The following is a 19,450-nucleotide window of genomic DNA, read 5'->3' as shown; positions in this document are numbered from 1 at the left end:
ACTCCAGGGCTTTTATCTGCTTCATTGATAATGACACAATGAAGGGATTGGCCACACCTGCCCATGAAATAGCCTTTGACTCAATTGTCCAATTGCTTTTGAGCCCCTGAAATGAAGCGATTGTGTTAAAAAGAGGCTTTAGTTCCTCACATTTTTATGCAATTTTTTTGTTCAATACAGTGAAATAAAGCTGACAGTCTGCAGTTCAATTGCATCTGAGTAACTGCTAAATGTTCTTTCCTTTTTATCCGCCTTGTCTCTCTCCCAAAAAAATGTATACAAACTCTGTCTTCTATCTAGTTAATAAAGGCACACTACAAAATAATCCCCATAGGAGGGCTTATTCCAGATGGTTGATGCCAGAGAGAGGTTAACCTATGCTACATTTTTGAAAGATATGTCATTTTTAGGCTATGCTATAAACACATTAAAACTTTTGTCATTCGTTGCCTTTATTTTTTTTTATACCAGTCTGGGTCGTTAATTGCAAACACATTTTCATCAGGCTCGTGAGAAGGAGATGTCATGAAACCAGTATAAACATATACATACATACCAAAGGGTGGGGTAAAACCTTGCTTGGTTGCAGAATGGACGGCAGGTGCACTTTGAGCAGGTTCTCTGATGGCCTAAGAGAATAACATATGTTCGGATCCTTTTACAATATTGAGCAAATGTTTATGCTAATTCTAAAGACTTGTCAAACACGGTGCAAGAAGAGTATATGAAATATTATTATAAACTCGGATTGGCATCAAAGCACTAGGGTTACTGGCTATGATATTCTGCTCTACTTTGTCTACTTCAAATACCCAATTAGCAGTTCATATGATATTCTTATGTAATGTTAGAAGAAGGAACACTCAAATGGTGACCATGGATACCTCATTTGTCTTAAACATACCAATTAGAGTACTTGTCCACCTGAAATAGTATGGTGGAAAGGAGCACATCAACACAAAGCACGCAACAGTTAATACTTTTCCTCTTGTTCCTTCAGTTCTAGGCCTGAAATCTGGTTAGAAAACCCTAACATATTTGCAGTGGATCCCAAGAAGAAGGCTTGGTCCTGTTTGCCTTGCATCAGGTCCTGAAATGTTGTCTACCTTTATCTGTTGATTATGCTTTAACCCCCAACTCACCTGTCTAGCCCCATAACATAATCATAACCACCAAATAGTTGTGGATGTGCATTATGAAGTCAATACATATATGGTATATGACTGAAGGTTGCTTGGAAGTAGAAACCAGAGATAGGGCTGAGATAAAGGTATTCTGATGTATTTTAAAAACAAACAAACCAATGCTTACATGTATGAATGTAGATTTGTTATCACTGAAACTTAACAATTGCTCCTGTTCTCTGATCACTGGAGATGCACTGGGGGGGACTGGGGAGGTGGCACTAACGTCAATAAAGTAAATTGTCAGCCTGAACCCACCCAGCCCGAGAAGGCATATGGAGGCCTTGGACGGGCTTGGGGTCATGGAAGGCCCCACCTGTGGAAAAGCAGTACTATAACCCCCACCATATATACAATATTTTAGCAAACAGCCTATCCACTGGAACTATACTATGCCCCATTTCTTTTTTTTTACTTTTTCTGCCCTTTTGAACTCTGTTTTGGCTGGTAACCTGGTAAACTGATCACTGATTGGTTTAAAACGGCATAAATGAGTCTATGTTCTCAAATGTTATTTGATTTTCTAAATTAATTTTCCAGTATTGTTACAGCTGGCATCTACACAGCAAAGACCCATGCCCTCCCAGCCCATATTTTAAACATATGTTCTCCCAATGACTTTTAGCCATTGTAAATGTGTGTGCCAATTCATCTCACAAGTATTCTAATGTGCAAATAAAGGGTATTTGTGTTCTGCTCTAGGGTTTTGGCATGGGATGCACGTACTGCATGCCAACTTGACTCTTAGTACTTCTGGGGCACTGAAATGTGTTAGGATAGAAATAAATATTGTATGCTGCTAGCTTAAATATCAGCAGAGAATATTTTCTAAAATATGTTGTATAAACGTGAATTTCAGAAGAGGTTTCCTGACTCTGATGTTGACCCTCTTGGGGTCACCAAAGATGTAGATGGTGAACACAACCTAAAGATCAATGAGGGTGGATTGGAAATAAATGTTTATTTAATCTTTCAGAAAATACTTAAAGCAAGTAGGATCAGAACTGGGCTAAACACTTATTTGCTGTTCTAGATATCCTAGTACATATTGTCACCTTCTGCTACTGGTTTTCCCTATGCCCATTTTAGTCCTGATAGACTACTGCTATTCACAAGGTTGTGAAACAAATTGTGTAGAGACTCATAGATTGGATTCATTATTAGACTGATAAATTAATTGACCTCAGTCTCCTAATTTTGATTAAAAATCCAAACCCTTTTGCTTTATAACAAGGTGTAGGAACTTAGGTGGAATCTTTCATCCTCCGGTAGTTCTAATAATATTAATTTAGGCAAATATCAGCTTATATAGATTCTAGTTAAGCCTTCAGGGTAAATGAGGACAGCAAATTCAAAGAATTTCACAATTCACAGAAATTCAAAATTCAGCTCAGGCTTTACATTCAGCACCCTCTAGCTATGTTGCTGTTATGGCAGTCATGTTGTCTAAACTTGTAAAACCTGAATAGATATGTTTTGTGAAGACAAATCTTGTAGTTGGCCTGATTTACAGCACGTACTTTATGTAAACAGTGAGCTCCTTTCTGCCACTAGGTGGTGTGCAAAATGTGATATTTTACTTCAATTTAGTTTGCACAAGTGCAATTGCCGGTAGCAACCAATTAGGTGTTTCTTTATTCATATAGTAGCAAAAAAAGTAGCAAAAAACTCAAAACTTATAGCTCATTGGTTGTTATAGCAGATGAAATTTTGGACTTGTAAAAAACTTGGAGCACATGTAAAAAAACATTTTAAAAAATCCCATACCCTATTGTAACAACCTAGGCACAACATGATTTTCTAGCGGCAAGCTCAGTATTTCCGTAATGTTTAAGGAATGCTACAAATGTTGCTTCCATGGAATACAAATAGGTTGTTCAGTTTTTAAAGAAATGTGTCGGTTTTGTGTTGAAAGACACAACTCACACTCATTTGTAGGAGCATGCTGGAACAATTACACGTTATCACATACAGTACAATGTTTGTGTCCTGGGCAGTCAAGCATAAGTAAGAAAGGATATTTCCTCCAGCTGAAAACCCATTCAGACCCTTGTATGTGGGGGTTTTTTTTAATTTTTTTTCTGGAAACGTTCATATTTATATGTATGTTATGAGCCTCTCTGGGTATATAACATTACATTTTAAAGGTCATCTTAAGAGGGCCAATGATTAGTCCATTGGTGATCTTATGATGGCCAATGATAAGTCCATGGGTGATCTTATGAGGACCAATCATCAGTCCATGGGTGATCTTACCAGGGCCAATGATCAGTCCTTATGTGGATCATTCCGATGTTCTCCATATATATTTACGGCCAGTGAGCCTTCATTAAGTCATTTATCTGGTGGGCTGAAGGTGCAGAACTGAAGTGGGAGGCAGGTGTTGTCCCTCTAACTTTGGGTTCAGCAAATGCCACATTCAAGCTTCAGGAATAAACTGCCCCTCTAGATGTCCACACTAAAAACACTGGTGAGACACTATGGCTAACTTTTAATGATTGGTATTCTTATAGAACTGACTGTGAGAAAATCTGCAGAATGGCCAGTGAGCCTTCATTTAGTAATTTACCTGGTGGCCTGAAGGTGCAGAACTGAAGAGGGAGGCAGGTGTTGTCCCTCTAACTTTGAGGTCAGCAAATGCCTCGTGCAAGCTTCAGGAATAAATTGCCCCTCTAGATGTCTATACTGAAAACACTGGTGAGACACAATGACTAACTTTTAATGATTGGTATTCTTATAGAACTGACTGTGATAAAATCTGCAGAATGGACATAAATTACCCCCTGGGTCCAACTACAGGGTAATGGTTTTGGATCTGCCTACTTTATTTTAAATTCATTCTGGCTTGTAGATAACTTTGGGGCTGCTTCAAAGATGAAGGTCCATGTCTAGTTGAGTTGCGTCTAAAGCAACAATAAGTTGGTCTGAAGTCACCAAACTGCCTGGCAAAGTCCTTCCAGCAAAGCTCTTCCATACTTACTGGGTTGGGAGCTGCTACACTTAATCAGGTGAGCACTGTGTCCTCTCTTTTCACTCCATAAAGGAAGAAACCTATAAACAGCAAAAGGGGATAGCTTTTCTGGCGTTTTCCAAGGTAAGATTAGTTATAGCTTTTCAGGTTAGATTCCCAGGAGTGCCTTTATTGTACCTAGTTGTTTGCCCTGATCGATGTGGAACTGTCTATCGGACGTTTGGACAATCCAAGCCCCTCTAAGCCACTCAACCCAAACCACACAGATTCTATTTTAAAAAAATGTTGAATGAGATATTTCTCTGGCGTTGATAGAAGGCCAAGTGGCACAACAGCTAGTGCTGATGTCTCAAAGCACCATGGACTTAGGCTCATTTCTGTCTGCATGAAGTCTGTATGTTCTCCTTGTGTTTGCATAGGTTAGATTAGGCTGTTCCGGTTTCCTTCCGCAGCAAAAAAATACGTTGGTAGGTTAACAGGCTCGTGATTAAACTGACCCAAATGTGTATTTGTGTGCCTGAAGTTGTGAAGTTTGTCTGTAACCTCTGCCTTGAGTGGAAATGATGTGCATGATTAAAGATTCTCTTTAATGCTCTGTAGAATATGTTGTTGCTATATAAATATAGGATCAACCTAAAAGCATCTTTCCCTTGAGAGCATAAGGCAATAGCACTACTAGAGTTGGAAGAGTTTAACAACATGTTTCCAGGTATTAGTAGTAATAATATCATGATTAGTTATTAGGAGAACTTTTACAAAAATAAATCCTTTTGATGGAATTTCTAGAACTAAATCACACTTTTCCTAGTCCTCTACTCTTTTGTATATTCTCATCTACTCCTAGGTCATATTTTATTGCACATGCATCTGAATGGCATGCACAATGGGCAATTGCAGTTTATCTTCTGAACTAGGACCTAGAGTCTATTAACTAAACTAGAATTCCATTGGTATGTTCACCTTTAGTTCCTAAAACCAGCAGTATTCAAATGCAACTGCAAAGCACTATAAATGTGCTGCTTTCAGATATTGCCAAAACTCTTTGGGCTATGAAGTCCCATAAACCCATTTGTTCTGCTTGGAAACTTGGAAACAATCTGCATATGTTGTGATTATTCAACCATAAATCCATTAACTGTCTCGATAAAACAATCAGAACCTGAAAAGTAAGATTAAGGGGCTTATTTTACTATGGTCTAATTTCAGAGCTTTTTTAGACCTCAAATGAACTCACAACTCGAATGGTTTCTAATTTAAAAATAAACTTGAATGTAAAAAACTCAAATCAGTGTAGTTGGGGTGAAAAACTCAAATACTCGATCAAGTTTGCGGTGAAAAAACTCAAATTGTTTTCAAGCAAAACCCACCGAAAAAAACATCATGAAGGCTATTATCATCTTCAAATGGTTCAAGGGACCTCTGTCATTGACTTCTACATGACCTGGACAGGTTTTATATGGTATATTTTCAGATTCAGGAATTTCCAGGTTTGGGGTATAATAAATCTTGAAAAATTCAAGGTTTTTTTTAACCCGAAAAAAGTTTTTGACAAAAAATAAACCCTTGAAAACTCAAATTTTTAGAGGAAAAAACAACTCGAGCTTTGATAAATAGCCTCCTAAACATCCATTACCTGAGTAGTTGGAAGTCCCATAGACCATGCCATATTGACCTTCACAGCATTATTTACAAGAAAATATTAGGCATGATGATATAAATGCCATCCATTGCCCCCCAAAATTCTCAGTTTCGCTTCCAGGACCCCTTCTGTACCCTTTTGCTATTAAAGTGAGTTGTAGAATGTAGGAACTTGGAAGAACTATTAATTGAACCATTCAAGACAAGTCTTGACATTAAATATCATTATCAATTTGAATTCTGTTGTCCTTTGATGATATCAACTTTAAAGTATCTGGCTTTCTGTCATTTAGAATTGGTTCACAGTATATTAAACCAAAAAAAAATGTTCCTTTGGGTCAAGATTTGGAACGGCGTGTGATTTAAGCATTATCATCCTACCAGCCTGTTCTTTGTTGTACTTTGCTTTTTCCAATTCATCGTTTGCTTTATTTGGCATGGACTGATGTAGACTACCTTGAGACTGAAGGTCATTGAGGTCAAATTCCACCTGATATTTTTGGCGGCTGTGTTTTATGTTTTTTAAACAAGGCTGGACTTTGGAAACACTTCTTTCAAGCATCATTAAAGGCTCATAGTGCAAATCTCTGAGGGCTTCCTGTGCTGACTGAGCTTTCGCTCTTTTACCTCTCTGTTGGAATGCATACTTTAACATATGGTAATACAGGGGTAGACCAAAATCATATGTTGACTAATTGCAGTTACATTTGCAACATATGATCAGTTTTATGTTCTCAGCTTATTCAGGCTTTGACTCCAATACCAAGTAACAATGTAAAGAAAAAAATGTCACTACATTCTTCCCGGCACTACTCTTTCCATACCAAGTTATGCAGCACGGATTTATTTGATTTATATAAGGACGGTATTTTACTTTGGGATAGGAACTATGCTTGAGACCTGGGGGTTTGCAACATAGTTTGTCTGCTAAAAAACATTAAAACTTTAAATAAACCCAGTAGGATTTTTTTGCCACCAATATGGGCTCCTGTAGCTTAGTTACCATTAAAATAGACTCTGTTGGAGATGGCCTTCCCGTAGTTCTGAACTTTCTGGTAACATGTTTCTGGACAAGGGATTCTACTTATATTTCCTTCATATTGTACTATGTTTTGCTATTATGGAATATCTCTTATTTGTTTTTTTATGTATTCTTTGTGTATATCATCCCTACACTCTCTGCATCCCTACCTTGGAAGCTCATTTCTCTTGTACCTGGTCCTCCTTTCCAAACCTGTTCATTCTTCTTTTCATTGTTCTTTGTACCTCATATAACGTCTGGTTAGAGACCTTATATGCCCAAACCGAACAACATTTTCTCAACCTCTGATAAAAGTTTGTTTATACCTGAAATCTTGCTAATTTTCAAGTGTAAACCAATTGTGCATCCATCCATTGAGCCTCCAGAACACTGAGAGGTCACAGACCTCAAGTAGAACTGATAATAAAGCTAAAAGTGAGTGATAGTAAAGTCCTACTTCTTTTCTTCAAATGCTGCATCCCTTGGAGCTCTTTCCAGAAATCCATGCTAACAACATCCTCATGTTCCAGACCTCAGCCTGGCATTGTTCTTTCAGGATGGAGAGGAAGCACAGCCACAGGATCACATAGTGAACCCTAATGTAGTGATTTGGGAAACACCACTGCCCAAATGGAAGCTTTTATTTAAAGTTGATTTTCTTAAGCTCGTAGTGAATTTCCCTTTAAACAACCCGCTCAATTTTACCAGCTCTCCATATTTATTTATATAACTAAAATGACAGTGCTTTCCTCTTGTGCTCGGTTAATCTATTTATTTTACTCATAAGAAATACCTGTTTATCCAGCAGTGGGTTTAGCCCCTGTTGCAGAACAGAGCAAGCTGTCATAACAAACATAGTCTCTTGGTTCTTGGTTTGATCATTGGAGAAAATGTGCAATTCCCAAAGAAATTCGGCATGTGGATTTGACAGCAGATATGGGAAGATAACTAATCGTGTTTAATTTTTATTTCCTTTATACATATTTGAGAGTGTTTTTAAACATCTGCAACAATCTTCTAGTGAAAGAAACACATACAAAGTCTTTATTTGACGTAGACTGGCTGATTTCTTGCTCTGGTCCTATAGGCTAGCACACGTCCAAACATGAAGTAAATTAACTTATCAGATACTCTGTTTCTCTTTAAAATGGTCTCCAAAATAAGTGGAAAGAAATGTCTCTTTCAGAATACTAATACCATCAAAAATGCCACTGAATATTTAACTAAGTGCACTGAGCTTTATGATGACAACCCAGCAGCTATAAATTTTGCTCAAAGTAAACAGCAGATGCATTAGCTGAGTTGGACCCATCACTGAACGTTTTTTTGAAAAAAAATTGCCACTTGGAAGGAAAAAGGCAGAAAGACTTCTCTGTATGCTCTTTTTTTTCCCATTTGGCTTGAAGTGTATAATTTACTCGCAGATGATACCCAAATTTACTTCTCCATTCCTAATGTTACTGTAAAAACTCAGACACAAATCTTCCAAAACAAAACTCACATTTTCATCAGTTGTTGGCTCGGCACCCATTTTTACCATCAGCGTGAAAGGAGCCAACGCATACACTGCTGAATCAGCATGATTCCAAACGAAAAGTTCACTTTAAAATTAACTTGTAAGAAATTGTGGAAAATAGTTTGCAAATCCTCTTGACTTTTTTCATTTGTCTGTGTGCTTTGGTTATATGGGTTGGGACTGTAAAAATGTACCTATGAATTTCTGAGTTGTAGACCTATAAAATATAGCATTTATGCAAGAAAGCACCTTTTTGGTCCAAAACCCTTGCACTTATCAACATTAAATCTTATTTGCCAATTTGCTGACCAGTTCTCCAATTTAGGCAAATCGCTCTGCAAACTGGCAGTGGCAGTGGAGTAACAACACTGGTCCAATTAAAAGATATTTATCAGCACTCTTTGTAATCCTTCTATATATATATATACCCCATGGCAATATTACTGAATTCCTTAAACCAATAACCAGTATCAAATGCTTTAGCAAAGCCTAAGTAGATCACATCCACTGCCGTGCCAGAGTCAAGGTTTCTGCTCACTTCTTCATAGAAGGCAATTAAATTATTCCAGCACAATATGTAACGCATGAGCCATCCACAAAGTCATAGTATTGTGATTTGCAATGTATTCAAGTATCTTATTCCTTTCCTACCACTGATGTCAGACTAAAAGGATTTGGACCTCTCTTAAATGTTAGAATGTGAGGACATATTAGTCCATGGTGATAACAGATTTTGCAGCAGCAACGGGTGTAGAACAGGAATGGAGTGTAATTCTGCTTCTTTCTAAGGCCCTATCTACAGGTCTTCAGTAAACAAAAGTAGTATTTCAGAAAGATAAAGTGTCTTCCACTGAACATTTTATGCAAGTCCCCATGTGCAGTCTGGTCCACCTCAATCCCTTGATTATTTTTCTAATGTAATGTGGAAAATGATAAAAGTAAATGTACAAAACAGATAACGACATTTCTGGATATTCTACTTCTGCCTTCCTTTCATGAACAGCCTTCAAGATTTGTTTTTCCGAATCTAAAAAAAATGCTTTCTTTAAATTATAATTGGAGCTGCAATATTCTTTCTCGATTCAAATTATTTTTTTATTAGCTTTACCCGAGTTCTTGTAAAAACAATATCTTTTGACACCTTTTATTATGCAGGTGCCTAGGGATTTTTATGTTGCTCGGAGTTAAATTCATGGAGCCTTCATGGATGGTGACTGCTTTTCTCTGCTGTACAAACAAGTGCATTTTACGCAGGAAATGACATATTCATTTGAAAGTATACATAAACTTTAAGAACACATGCAAACTGTAATGGGAATGTATTGTTTTAAGTGGCACACTTTTAGGTTTACAGATCCAAGCTTCCCCTTCTGTTGTAGCCAAACACAACATAAATTAGCCACGCGTACCTGTCTTGCAGAGATCTGTTTATTTCCATTGCTGGCCTTCTTTCAACTCTTTCTATGGACAGGTACTGCATTTTAAAGATTGTGTTTATTCCCAAATGAAACATTTTAAAATAATATTTAGCGTATAAATCAATCTGCTGTGGAAAAGAAGGTTTTGAGCTAAGATTTAGGTTTGTATCTTTGCCATATACTTCAAGTACAAGAGGCTTTGCATCCTCTCTGCGCACTGAAACCCCAGAAATTTATTTTTCAAAGTCACAGACATTGGACAGTGTGTTGAAATTTCTTTGTTTGCTAAAATTACTTTTTTTTAAGGAAGACATATGCCTATTCAACCCTTCCCTTGCATCGTTCTAATGTAGCATCCAGGAGAAGGTAACAAACCCTCTTAAAGTTTCATCAATTCCTTGGCCAAGACTATGATCAGTATTCATACATGCAGTCAACATTTTCAGGGCAATATAAAAGCTTTTTCAGCTGTCAAGAGACAGACTTTTCCTATCACCGAAGACTATTCTTTATTTAATAAATACATTATTTGGTTGGCTTTAGCCGCTACAGATTGACCTTAAATAAGTAAGTGAGGGGAACTATCATAAAATAGAAATTTCTGGGGTTTAATCCCCACGTACCATTAATAGAAATATTTGTAATTTTTTAGGATATTCACCAATGTGTCTTGTCTTTTCATTGATCACAGGTTAAGCTGAGCAGAAAGAACAATTGAAGAATATCTAAAAAAAAATGTTTCTTTATGAGTGTTACTTTGGAAAATGTTTGTGCCTGCCTTTTAATTAAAACCCCGGAATTACGAGAGAAAATTTTCTGGCAATGCGGTGAAAGCAAACTTGATGCTCATTTGTAATGCTGTTCTCCAAGCCATTCGGCCAGACTTGTGTTTTCTTATTTAATCCTTACTGACGAATTTCCAGCGGAGTGTGTGTTTGTTTTAATGGAAAGTTTGCTTTTACAAGGTCAGAGGTTTATAACTCCAGTCTCAAGGACCTTAAATGCACATTTTGTTTTCTATACCGTTGCCTGACTGTAAAGTGGATGAAAAGGATTATAATTGTTATTAGTGATGCATTGAATGAAGGATTCGGTTCGGCATAACCAAATTTTAACTCTCTGTTTCCAGGTCCCATTGGCCATAGGCACAATATCAGTGCTCTTCCACTTGAGTTGCATGGACACATTAGAAGTACTCTCCCTTTTTCTACCACCCTTCCCTTGTGCTTTCTTGTGCTCTCTTTTTTTCCATTTTCTTTTTCTTATACTTTTTTTTCTTCATTTCTATTCTGCTCTACTCTTCTATACGGTGCCTATATTACACACCAATGCAAACTGAGAAGTTTTGCAATAAAGCTCTTTGTAAAGACTGGCTCTTAAGAAAAAAGATTGAGGGTAGCATAGGTACAGAACATTATAGGACATTCTTGGGTCCTAGATATTAGAGAAGTTGCGATGGAAACACATTTTTCATCAACATATGGGATAGTCAGTTACATAGTTCATTTGAGTTGTCAGAAAGACAATATTCTATTGAGGTCAACCCCTCTAAATGACTTCTAGTGAATATATATATACATACCTATACTAAATTAACTCTATATTTTAGTATCACTATAGCCTTGGATATTATGCTTGTTTGAGAAGTCATCCAAGCCCCTCTTAAAATCTACCATCACAGCATCACCTGATAGGGCATTCTACAACCTCACTACCCTCACCATGAGGACCACCTTTGTTGCGTCAAATGAAAGTTAACTTCCTAAAGTGGGGGCCTCTGATGATGCCTCTATGGATCATTTAAGGAAGAACACTATCTATTGAAAGATCATATGATCGTAGCCAGTGAATTTCAAGGATGAACATGCCGAAATGCAAAAGCAATGATGTATAATCAAAACTACAAATAATGCAGAGACATCATTAGTATATGCAATCGGAGAATAAAGAAGCACTGTCTGTGGCTGCGGAGCAATGAGCAATTTCTTCAGACATTTGTACTGTCTCACATGCCATAGCACCTGGGGGTAATGTAATAAGTGTTAGTACGTTTCATACTTGTCTAGTAACCAACATCTGATCGGCTAGGCAAAACTAAAATTTTTATTACATTTCACCATATATATTGCACCCTTGCAATCATTATTGACAGATCAGTAGTGCATTATAATACAGAACATTTAAATGTTCTTTGGCTTTTACTTCATCTGTATTCCATTATGTTTTTCCTACTTTGCACCCTGCCCCACATTGAGTGCCAATGGGTGCCAGTTTTTAAAATCCAGAATGGAGCACAAAGACCTGAGCCTCCCAAGTGTATATAGTAGATATAGTTCTGTCTGCTTTGTAGTGCTGTATTCATGAGGGGCAGGCTGGGGGATGCACACAGTTGTCCCTTAGCCCACCAACGACCCCCCTTAACTTGCATTCCATTCAGAAGCAAGGAGCAGACTGTACATACAGTAAATACCTACAAGTGCTCTGTAAGTGAGTACTAAGGGTTGCAGTTCTGTGTCATGTTTTAGCATATGGGTCCCCAACCTTTTTTTTACCCATGAGCCACATCAAATGTAAAGAGTTGGAGAGCAACACATGCATTAAAAAAGGGGATGCCAAATAACTACTGTTATTGGTTATTTGGTAGTCCCTATGTGCATTAACAGCATATAGGAGGGTCTGTTTGGCAGTACACCTGGTTTTTATGCAACCAAAAACTTGCCTCGTAGCCAGGAATTCAAAAATAAGTACCTGCTTTGTGGCCACTGAGAACAGCATCCATGGGGTTGGTGAGCAACATATTGCCCACAAGCAACTGCTTGAGGATGACCCCTTAAATTACTAAATCATCTAACTTTTCTCTCTGGTGCTACATGGCTCTTATCAATGAGTTTTGTTTACTGATTTCAACATTTGTAATCAGGACTGTGCCAGCAGAGAAACATGCTTCTGATGTTTTGGCAAAAATATTTTAAAGTAAAATCTAAACAAAATGTTCTCTTCTTAAGTCTCACAAACCACAGGCAAAAGTACAAAGGAAAATCCTGACCATAAACCATGGATGACCTATTGAACTCCAGATCGGGAAGAAAATGTGGTAGTAGAGGCATGCCATAAGTTAAACATTGTGGCATTTGGCCATTCCTTTTATGGACTGGAAGCCGGTCAACACATTTTGCAAGTCAAGCTTTCAAGACAAAATGGCTAATCTCTACTTCATATGAAGCATCATGAACAATCTTTGAGTGTTTGCTAGATCTTGAAGATCTTGCAGTTTGCAGTCTTGCCATATTTCACCCTTAGGTTAAGTGCACCATTGGCGAAACCATTTATTGTCTGGGTGCCGAGTACGGAATCCTCTAAATTGGCCAGTGATTCTTAAGTTGTTTTTGGTTCCTATTTGAACATGAAGACCTGCTTCCTTGTTCTGGTGTTGGCCCTATTTATTAGTGGTAGTGAAACCAGAAGCAATGACAGAAGAGTTGGCAAATGTTTAGCAGCCCTGCTCAATGCCCGCAATGCAGCAGAATAGCCCTGAAGAGTTGGCAAAGGATCAATGTGCACATTTGGCCTCCTGCTTATTCCAAGATCCTGCTCCTCATTCCAACCTATGAGTATTCTCCACAACCCTCATGGACCACATTGTGTTGACTGTTCATAGTATGCTAACTGCAGTGTTTGCTACCGAATTTACTAATTACGCATGATCAAGAGGACAGGCGGGAAATTAGAAGGACCTTTACTACCAAACTTTTATTTCTTGACCTCTATATCTTCTCAGCTCAGTTTTATTTTTAAATGCGTTACTACAAATTTATGACGTGTGTGGACAATACAACCTCATTCGATAGAAAAACTTCGTAATTTTGCTGCCTTCACTCCTGTTAATAATTACTCAAATTCTCCAATCTTACGGGATAACAAGTTCTCCTTTGTATGTTGTGAAAGTAGAGGATTTCTACTTTTTTTTACTAGAAAGCTTCCCCCTTTAATTTTCTGACTCAAGTTTGGTGTGAATACCAGATGTGCTCTGATTAAAATGTCTTCTAATCTAAAGAATTATGAAGGTTTTGAGTTATTGGAAATAGTACATCTTGATATTTCATACAACAAAATCTTTGTTTTAAACATCTGAAACGTTACTGATAATTTAGCCAATCGTTGCAGAGCTGTCAGAAGCACACCAACTCTTTCTAATTCTCCAACATTCAGACTGAGAGCCCTACTCAATAAATGTAGGGCATTTTAGGAAAAACAAATTCATATTTACATCAAGTTACGTGGTTTTTTGTTCAAGTTGCCGAATTGCCACCTAGCAATTCATCAAATTACTCAGAAATATACACCGTAAAACAGCAATGCATTACAAATATACAGAAGCATATTACAATAATTTATTTTGTTTTTAACATAGAATCGATGGCCTTCTTACCACTCCAAGACAAAGTAATAATGTGTTAACCGACATTTGATAAAAAACAATTAAAAGCAATTTTACTAAGCCTTTTAAGATCTAAAAAAGCAAAGAAAGATACTTTTTTTAACATATATTTATATTTTTATATATATAGATAGATAAAATAAACACTTCAGATGATTTCTTTCTATTGCCTTCATAAATACAAATGGCTGTAAAATAAATCAGTATTTTAGGTTCATAATTTATTCATCTTTTTTAAGGAAAATGCATTTCAGCGTTTGTGTAATCATAAGATTCTGCTGTGTCAACAGCTGTGATTGCCATTGCTCAAAGTTTGGATGATCAAGTGTCATCATCCCTTCATTTTATTTGAAGAAGCCATGTTCATGTTAACATGTAGACTTTATTTTATATCATTTATGAAGCATGTAGTTACCAAAAACACATTAATACAACCCTTTCTTTACAATGTTTATTCTTTGACCCTAGTTTACTTTTATTGTAGACCTCTTAGGTTGGAGAGTTAGTCAAAATCAACTGTTGGTCACACATCTGCTACCTACAACCACAAGACTCTACAACCATGTCTTCATATTGTTTGTAGACCACATTGTTGGCAGAGTCTGTGTAAAGGATGCTTATTGGACTTAGTCTAGTTGGAACACAACAGGTTGGTGGTGTAGTCTCGGGGTCCATTGAATTCATTAATGTCTGGATCACTGCATGGTTGGTAGGCTCTAAATGAGATCTCAGAGGGAACTCACAAAGCCCTTCACAATGATATGCCTCATACTCCAAAGGGGCAATAATCCAATCATCCCAACCCATATCCTTGAAATTGACATGAAGTGGTTTCTTGCTACATCTTGCTTTTGAATTCTTATTAGGCCTCTTCCCTTGCCTAGTTGACAGAGGAGCTCGTCTCTTTCTCCTCTGATTGAATAAATATTCATAGACAGTCTTGTCATCTTGGCCAGACCTGGCTTTAATCTCATTGAAGAACAAGTCCCGTTTCTTTGTCCTACCAAAGACAAGAAAAATAGCTTTCTCATTGGTCGGTCGTCCTGTTCTGTTAAATCCCACACTTCTTAAATCTGCAGGTTTCCCCTTATCCATAACTTCAAGCTCAAAACACAACTGCGCAGAATTTTTGAAATTTTTATATAGCTTCCATATGTCAAAGACCTCCCATTTTGGTGTATCAATACTGCTGAGAGGCCGAGAGTCCAGAAGGCTGGCGGATTTCTTGTTCGCCGGGCAGCTGTATAATTTTATCTGCGACAGTTTGCCAGCTATGTTAAATTTAGTGTCTGTTGGCCTTTTCCTTAGAATACGCAGCTCTGCTCCTAATAAGCCATCTTTTTCCAAAGCACTGATGTCAAAGACGTATTTTTGCTTCCTTGCTGCTGCCATCCGTTCATCTAGGGAATAAACAAAAAATGTGAAAAATATTGCTAAAAAAACCCAAAAAATAAATAATGCAGCATTTATTTTAGAGAATATGTTATTGTATTCTACATTGTAAACCCATACAATATCTGGTCTTTGTTTTTGTTTTAATCTATGTCTTGTACCGTTAAAAAGAAAAACATCTGATGCACTTGGGTCTCTATGTTCTAATTCTTTACTATTTAAAAAAATCTGAAACTCATGCTTTTAATTTGTCTTGTCCTTCTCTTCTGACTAAGACTAGACTTTTAATTACAAAATTAAAAAAAAAATCTCATATATATTGAGGAAAGGTGCATCTATAGAGAATTCGGAAATCCTAACCCCAGGCAGTTCTGCAAAAGTGTCTGCAAGATTGCTACCGAGTCATTAGTAAATGAACCCTTTAGATGTAAGGAAAAGAGGTCACTGCTCCAGAGCACCGATATCTGACCACATTTTGTGAAATTTGTTTGCTTGTTTTTCCTTCTTTGATGAAGGGCTTAATGACTTATATCACGAGGCAATTCGCATGATTTACTGCTCTCGAGGAAACCGAGTGTCGGCCTCTTTATTAGTTTCAGGTGTTTACAATATAAATTATGCAATACTTTGCTGAAGTGCTCTTAATTAGTGCTTAACGCATTTCACATGTTGCTGGAGTACATAAACTGATTAAAACGAAAAGCATGACGGCTAATATCTTAAAGCTGTTCCTTCAGTGCTGCCATGTAAAATCTATAATTAATAAAGAGCTATTGTAGGAACACTACTTTAAGAGAATAGCTATTTAGAAACGAAAAACCTTTAACTAGAGTCTAAGGGAAACGTTTGGAACAATGTTTTGCCTGTTTGAGGAAGCAGACACATTTATTTTGACTTGGAAGCTGAGGGAATTTCTCTTCAATAACACAATGACGGTCCCTATGTAACTGCGATAAATTTTGGCTAGTGTTAGTACTATATCATGCTGAAAAAATATTGAATAATAATCAGATTAAATACTACATCATATTAGAATAAAATAACATCAACAGATGGCTGGTGGCAATGACCGATGAAAACATGAATATAATCCATTTATCAATACTTTATGGGTAACAATGGCCTGGCAAGTTCATTATTTAATGGTGATTCCCATTTTGAACTTGATATATGATACCTGTTTCAGTTCTTTGCACTTATTTAGATCTTTCACCTGCTGATTTACTGATCTGCACCCAGAGTTGAGTCGGAGGTACATAGATAACAACAGTTGACTACATTGACATTAAACAGCTGGAATTATAAATGATAAAGCTCCTTCGGTAATATTCTTAAAAATCTTCCAAATTTTAGAGTTAGCTCAAAATGAGTAGACCCTCTTAAAATGTAAACGTAGTTTTACTATCAATGACACTAAGAAGAAGATATCAAAACTTAAAGCAGTGCAGTTTTTTTTTACAGAGCATATCCAAAGGTGGACATTGCTTATTTTACTACAATTAAGTAACTGATCTCCAACCAGATTTCCTATTTCTTTACATCAAATTTTGGGCTTATAGGAGCATAATCTTATCTTCTACAAACATGTATGGAACCTGTATCAGATTCAAATTATTTACCCACTCATATTTGTTATTCTTACCTTGACCTTTGTCAACGAAGCTAGTGATAGTATTGGCTAGTCCTGCCTCGAGTTTCAAGCTTCCATTAATACCTTTCCTTTCAACGTCCGACAGAGTCCGGTACAGGGATAACATGTATTCATGCGGCGTAATGAGTTGATGCTTGAAAATGTCTTTTTGCTCTTTTTCAGTCAGTGGGTTTAAAGGTCTCTTGGGTTTGAATCCAGCAGAATCTGCGTGGATATTTATTAGTTTGGTAGAGGCCTTACTGGTAACATGCGGAGGCCTTGGCGTCCCGATTTTTACCCCAGATTGCCTATTTTCAACGTTTCCGTTCTTGGCATGTGGAATGGCTCTATTGCCAGCTTGTTTTTTGATGTCCTCATTCTTAGACAGAAAAATTCTACTTTGAACAAGGGGAACTTTGGTCCTACCCTTCTGAAGACCATGACCCAATATTCCAGTCCTAGTTGCATTGACCTTTGGTAATGGGTGTCTCTCTTTTCCTCCAGTTACAGCAATGCCTACTTTAGTTCCTGGATGACTTTGTTCAGAATGGCCCAGTACCAAAGGAACCAAATCCAGGTAGTCCCAAATCAGATACCAAAGCAGTAAAGGAATATATTTCAGTACTTTCATCCTTTGATCTTCTCTTGAACATCACCAAGCAAAAAAATGGCAAAGGTTCCACCAAATTGGCATGAGACAACATGAAAGAAACTGAAAACCAAAGCCAGCAGAAACAGCTTTCTTCTTACTTTGCTTTTAAAATCTGTTTGCTTAATGTGGGTATCCGGTCCCATAGCGAAAATTAACATGTGTTCTGATCTAATCTTACTTTCGCCAGTGTGTAGCTGAACAGAGAGGTTGCTCTTGAAAGGTAAACTTTACCTCCCTCTTTTCTGCTTCAAAACTGTCTCACTACTTGAAGGAGTCTTGTTTAAATCCGAGGGTTTTTTTTTTTTTTTCCAAGGAGGAAGAATGGCGTAATGTTGCCTCTGTGTAAATCCTTTTTTTTTTTTTTTTTTTTTTAAAGATTTGAATCCATTCCAGTGAAAATATTTCACACACAGAGATTCGCAGGTGCTCAGAAATCTTTTACAAACCTGAGCTCAGGAGTTGGAAGCAGAATTCCAACAAAAACCAATTTAATTACTCTCTGATGTCATGCTGTCTAAACTAATTTAAGTGCGATATATTTCTTGAGGGAAAAAAAAAAAATCTTCCTTAACCTTTCCATTAACATGACTCATACCCTATGCTAAACCATTCTGTAGGACCTGAAACGTCAAATTATGTCATTTAAAGAGGGGGAAAATGACTTCTGCATTAACCTTACGTGAACTTCAATGAGAATGTAAATTATAAATATCACTAATCTCTTTTTTAATTTCCATCGTATTTTTTTTTCTATCTACTTTATATATTACATATTTAAACTCATATCAGGTAAATATAGGTTTTTAATCATTATGGAACTATTACTTGTATTTTCTAAAATATATTTCCATCACAATTATACAAACCATTAAAAATTAAAAAAAAAAAGGAAAATGACATGTTAATGTGGTAATGCTGTAGCACTTTAAAAATACATTATAAAATGTTCTATAAAATTAAGTATTGTAGCCCAGAATAAATGGGAAATTTAGAGTGGGGGGTAAAAAAACTTTCCATGCCTGGTATAAAGTAAAGCTGTACATTTCCAGATGTTTTCGTTTTTTTCCCGGTGTGATGTAAAGCAGCAGTGTCCCCTACAGTCTGGATTTAAAATAATAGAGGAAAAAAAATCCTTGTCAACATTTTTCCAATATACCTTGTCTTATATTAGCATCAGCACTTAAAAACATAAATCAATCATGGAGGGACCTACATATATTAAATTAAATTAAATTAAAGGGATCCTGTCATCGGAAAACATGTTTTTTTCAAAACGCATCAGTTAATAGTGCTACTCCAGCAGAATTCTGCACTGAAATCTCAAAAGAGCAAACAGATTTTTTTATATTCAATTTTGAAATCTGACATGGGGCTAGACATATTGTCAATTTCCCAGCTGCCCCTGGTCATGTGACTTGTGCCTGCACTTTAGGAGAGAAATGCTTTCTGGCAGGCTGCTGTTTTTCCTTCTCAATGTAACTGAATGTGTCTCAGTGGGACATGGGTTTTTACTATTGAGTGCTGTTCTTAGATCTATCAGGCAACTGTTATCTTGTGTTAGGGAGCTGCTATCTGGTTACCTTCCCATTG

General features: G+C 36.9%; 1 protein-coding gene across 1 annotated transcript; it reads right to left on the bottom strand.

Moving 5' to 3' along the window:
• Window positions 1-14,550: 14,550 nt before the first annotated feature.
• Window positions 14,551-18,025, bottom strand: gdf5.L (growth differentiation factor 5 L homeolog). Its single transcript, NM_001092997.1, is given in 2 exon segments — window positions 14,551-15,586; window positions 17,221-18,025. Coding segments are annotated over 2 exon segments (1,485 nt in total). The 5' UTR covers window positions 17,840-18,025; the 3' UTR covers window positions 14,551-14,720.
• Between the last annotated feature and the right edge of the window lie 1,425 nt (window positions 18,026-19,450).

This window comes from Xenopus laevis, chromosome 9_10L, assembly GCF_017654675.1.
Source record: "Xenopus laevis strain J_2021 chromosome 9_10L, Xenopus_laevis_v10.1, whole genome shotgun sequence".
NCBI classification, from domain to species: Eukaryota; Metazoa; Chordata; class Amphibia; order Anura; family Pipidae; genus Xenopus; species Xenopus laevis.
Note: the sequence above shows the minus strand (reverse complement) of the source record. Positions and strands in the feature narration are given on the sequence as shown.